This window comes from Ascaphus truei, chromosome 5, assembly GCF_040206685.1.
Source record: "Ascaphus truei isolate aAscTru1 chromosome 5, aAscTru1.hap1, whole genome shotgun sequence".
Classification (NCBI taxonomy): domain Eukaryota; kingdom Metazoa; phylum Chordata; class Amphibia; order Anura; family Ascaphidae; genus Ascaphus; species Ascaphus truei.
In genome coordinates, this window is record NC_134487.1 from 125,346,562 (window position 1) to 125,350,761 (window position 4,200).

General features: G+C 45.0%; 1 protein-coding gene across 1 annotated transcript; it reads right to left on the minus strand.

The window, feature by feature from the left end:
• Positions 1-360: 360 nt before the first annotated feature.
• On the minus strand, positions 361-1,809 carry ASCL1 (achaete-scute family bHLH transcription factor 1). Its single transcript, XM_075598962.1, has 2 exons — positions 930-1,809; positions 361-641 (listed from the first exon to the last, which is right to left on the minus strand). The coding sequence occupies exon 1, from the start codon at positions 1,572-1,574 to the stop codon at positions 945-947; it is 630 nt and encodes a 209-aa protein (XP_075455077.1). The 5' UTR covers positions 1,575-1,809; the 3' UTR covers positions 361-641; positions 930-944.
• Between the last annotated feature and the right edge of the window lie 2,391 nt (positions 1,810-4,200).

Genomic DNA, 4,200 nt, shown 5'->3' on the forward strand with positions numbered 1-4,200 from the left:
CAGTTGCAAGGTAATATAGACTACAAGTCTAAGTATGCAGAGGTAATAAGCATTACATAATAATGTATCAAGATATACACATTTATACCATTTGTACAAAACTTCTATAAATCTCTCTCTTATGTACAAAAATAGCTTAGTATATCCCAATAAAATGTTTGGGATAGATACAAATAGATTTTTTTTTTATAATAAAAAAAATTCACAAAAGGTTGGAAGCATTTTTAAGATGAAAGTGGTACAAAAAAATAGTAGAGGGAGTTTGAAAGGTGTCTTTGAATACAGCATAGTTTTAATCGAAACTCCACAAATAACGATCCTGGAACTAACTTCATCCTCATAAGATGTGAAAATCAGTCAGTAAGGGCTTAAATTTTTTTTTTTTTTTTTTTGGGAAGCCCCGTGTTCTCAGGATCTTGTGGGGCAGGCAACACATTTCTTCCATGTGTGAACGAACTTGGATGGTGTGTGCAGAACACACACACGCTTCACCACCCATGATCCCCACAGCATCTATTCATCCTGTGGATCCGCGCGGAGTGCAAACGTAGTGCTTCAGTGTTCTTCTTGGAGAGACATGCGGCTCCTTCTGTGCTTCACTTTCCAACCAGGAAGGGGAAAATGCCGGCGTTGCAACAGTCCTGAAATAAAAATACAAAATAAAGATCACTATACAGAACTCATAAAAAAAAATACAAAATAAAGATCACTATACAGAACTCATAATGACATTGTATCAGGACACCAAAGGATTCAGCCTATTGGACCCAAGACCCAGAACACGTGGGGTATATTTAAACTACAGGTTAGGCAACTAATATCTAATACCTATATCTAAGACACTCGTAGTAAGTGTCATTTTCTCTGCAGGAGCATACACAGCATGGTTGGCTGTCATTATAGTGCTGGCGTGTTGCATGTGCACTCACCTGCTCCAATGAAGCTCAGAACCAGTTGGTGAAGTCTAGCAGCTCTTGCTCTTCTGGGCTCAGCGGGTCGTAGGACCCTTCATCGGAGGAGTAGGAGGAGACAGGTGACCCCGCCATAGAGTTCATGTCGTGGGAGTAATTGGGCGAGATGTTGGGTGACAGGACCCCGGACTGGAAAGCCGCGCTGACCGCGTCGTGCTCGTCCAGCAGCTGCTGCAGCGCCCGGATGTACTCCACCGCCGAGCGCAGCGTCTCCACCTTGCTCATCTTCTTGTTGGCCGCGCCGTTGGGGACGTGCTCGCGCAGGGTGGCGAAGCCCAGGTTCACCAGCTTGACGCGGTTGCGCTCCCGCTCGTTCCTGCGCGCCACCGCCGCCGGCTGCTGCTGGGGGAGGCTGTAGCCGAAGCCGGTGAAGTTCAGCCGCCTCTTGCACCGCATCAGCTCCGGCGAGGACGAGCGCTGCCTCTTCGCCACCTGCTTGGGCAGCGACTTGTTGCCCGGCGGCTGCCCCTCTGCCGGGCTGAGCTGCAGGCTGTGTGCTGCGGCTGCGAAGAAGGACGAAGCCGGCGGCAGGAACTGCTGGTGGTGCTGGTGGTGGTGGTGGTGGTGGCCGGAGCCGCTTTCCATCTTGGCAATGCTATCCATGTGGCTGTGGTACACGGGGGAATGGGGGGGGGGGCGCGCGGCGGCGGATGAGAGAGGCAGCAGCGCGAGGAGTATTGGGAGAGCACTGCGGGTTGGGTAGGCTCGTGGCGCGCGCGTGCTGCTCTGGCGGTGCGGGTGAGGCAGTGTGACAGGCCAGCCCCGCTCTCCCTTTGCTCCCCTCCACACGTTCCCTGGCTCGCTGCAGTGAGTGCCGGGGTCGCAGTGCCGCCGCCGCCTTTTCAATGGGCACAAGCTCCACGCGCTCGGCCCTCCGGCCCCGCCCCCTTCCCCCCCCTGAGGCTCCATTCTCTTTGGGTTTGTTGTTCCAGTGCGTGCGCCTGGCGCGTGCCGCTCCGAGCGCTGAATAAACAACTACGCCAGACAGAGCGGGCAGCAGAGGCAGAGAGGGAGAGAGGGAAAGAGAGGAGAGGAGGGAAGGCGGTCATAGAGTCTCACATGCATGGAGGGTGGAAAGGGGAGACCGCTTCTCAACGTTTGCAAAAGTGGCGTAAAGAGTGGTGCAAAATACTCCCAACAGCAAAAGATTTAGCAAAGGAAAAAAAAAGGAGAGCGCCCCTCTCCCCTTTGTTAAACCTGGTGCTGTTATTGATATTAATGGTAGCAGTATTGTCCCAGTTTGGCCCCCAGACTGGGGCCCAGATAAGTAAGAGTCCACACATGGGTTTTGCAAGATTTTATAAGAATGAAACTTATTATAACAAGTGGTTACACTGTGACCACTACAAGCCCTGGTCACACAAGGTACCAGCTCCATACTTATTCTTTAGTTGATCAAATAAATAACGTTTTGTGAGGATGGCACACTACATAACCACTGATGCAATAAATGTTTACTGTGGCACTGGTAATCAATACTTTCTTTAAAATGATATACTGTACCTATAGGTGCACTGTAAGTTCTAATATGTGAAGTCAATAAGCCACTACACCAATTTGCCCCATTTTATGTTGAAGAAGCCTACCAAGAGTGGCTTAATACCTTGGTTGCTTTTCAGGCTCCTCTGGCAACTAAGAGATTAAGCAATTTGTTTAAGACCAACAAAATGTTTCAAAGTAAAAAAAGTGGATCATTAAACAGGTTTGTTCTGTCCACTCACAGAAGATAACAAGTGAGCAGTGTATTCATTATTTAGTGGAATCTCAAGTATTCCTAATGTGATGTGTATGAGTGTACAAGTGCCAATCTTACTGTAATTCTACCCAGTACCCAGTGCTTATTTGAAACCCACAATATAATTGTGACTTCCATATAACCTAGTATTTTAAAGTAACCATTTGGTTGCTTGACTATGATATTTATCTTCACTAGAGCACCACCCTATTATAATTAAAATCAATACTTATATTAATTGCCATTAATGAGGTCACACTCCCTATATATGGCAAACTTCCCTCTGACTGAAGGTAAAAAGACGTGTGTGTAAAAACCAGTAAAACTGAAGAGTTATCTGGTCTGTTAGTGTTTATAACCAAAAGGACAAATTGTTTTGAAAAGTGTAGTCAGTTTTGCACCACAACAAACTTGAAGTGAACCGTATTCATTCGGTAGTGTTTCAAAAGGAAACGATAGTTCCTACGTGTATTTCCTGCTGGATAGTTTAGATGCAGATTGCACAGGGCTAAGAGACTGGCTGCTGTTGCTGTTCATTCAGGACTAGTAATGATTACTGTACACGCAGGACATTGACAGGTGCAGCCTTACAGGAATGTGTTCTCATAAGGTTCAGATTCAACAGCTCAGTGTTCATTATGTCCTCTCATCTCATGTCACGCAAATTACATGAATAGTCCCATCTTCCCAAAGCGTGGCACTTAACCCATTTGTTACTAAAGAGGTCTGCAATGTCCTGTGAAATCTCCAGCATGAATGGGGAAACTTTGCCTTATATTACATTATTAGTGTAGGTTTATAAAGTAGCCAAATCTATTTTGCAACCTACCATTTGAGATTTGAGATTGTTACCCCAGGGATGTTTTAGAGGCTAAAATTATCATTTGTATAATGCTCACATTGCAGTTATTGTACGGGAATTGCAGTTATAAAAACTGTTATGAATCATTGCCTCTAGGAATCAAGATATAGAGCTGCATACATAGCAACAAAGCAAGAAAAGGTAGTTACTAGTTACGAGGGTATTGATGTATGTTTAATTAAAGAAAATTCTGTGTTCTGAGTTGAAGTAAAACAATATTACCACTACTGTAGTGTTAAACTAATCCTGTAGCGTTCTCTGGGGGGAAGATGGGCAGAGGAGCTATCTCAGTTTGGCTATGAACTGTAAATGTTATGTAGCCAGTGAAGCATCAGTTATTTAATATTTGAGTACTGTATATGTCATGTACCCCCAAAATATATGGTATATATTAAAACAATTTTGGCATAAAGGTGACTACTAAATATAGTAAAAAGCTGGATAACGCACCGTGTGGGCTGTCAATAGGGGCAATTATAGAGCTCTTATAAGACGTCTGACATTTCTGAGTTGGCCTAGACCATTACTGGCTAAATATCTGTGTAAAATGTCAGAAAGTTGGTTACCAAGATTTTACAGTTTACCGCAGCAAATAGGATTTTTTCTACAGCAGCAAAAAATGAATTTGCTAC

Coding starts and splice junctions, on each gene's coding strand:
- ASCL1 (XM_075598962.1), bottom strand. CDS start 1,574: ATGGATAGCATTGCCAAGATGGAAAGCGGCTCCGGCCACCACCACCAC.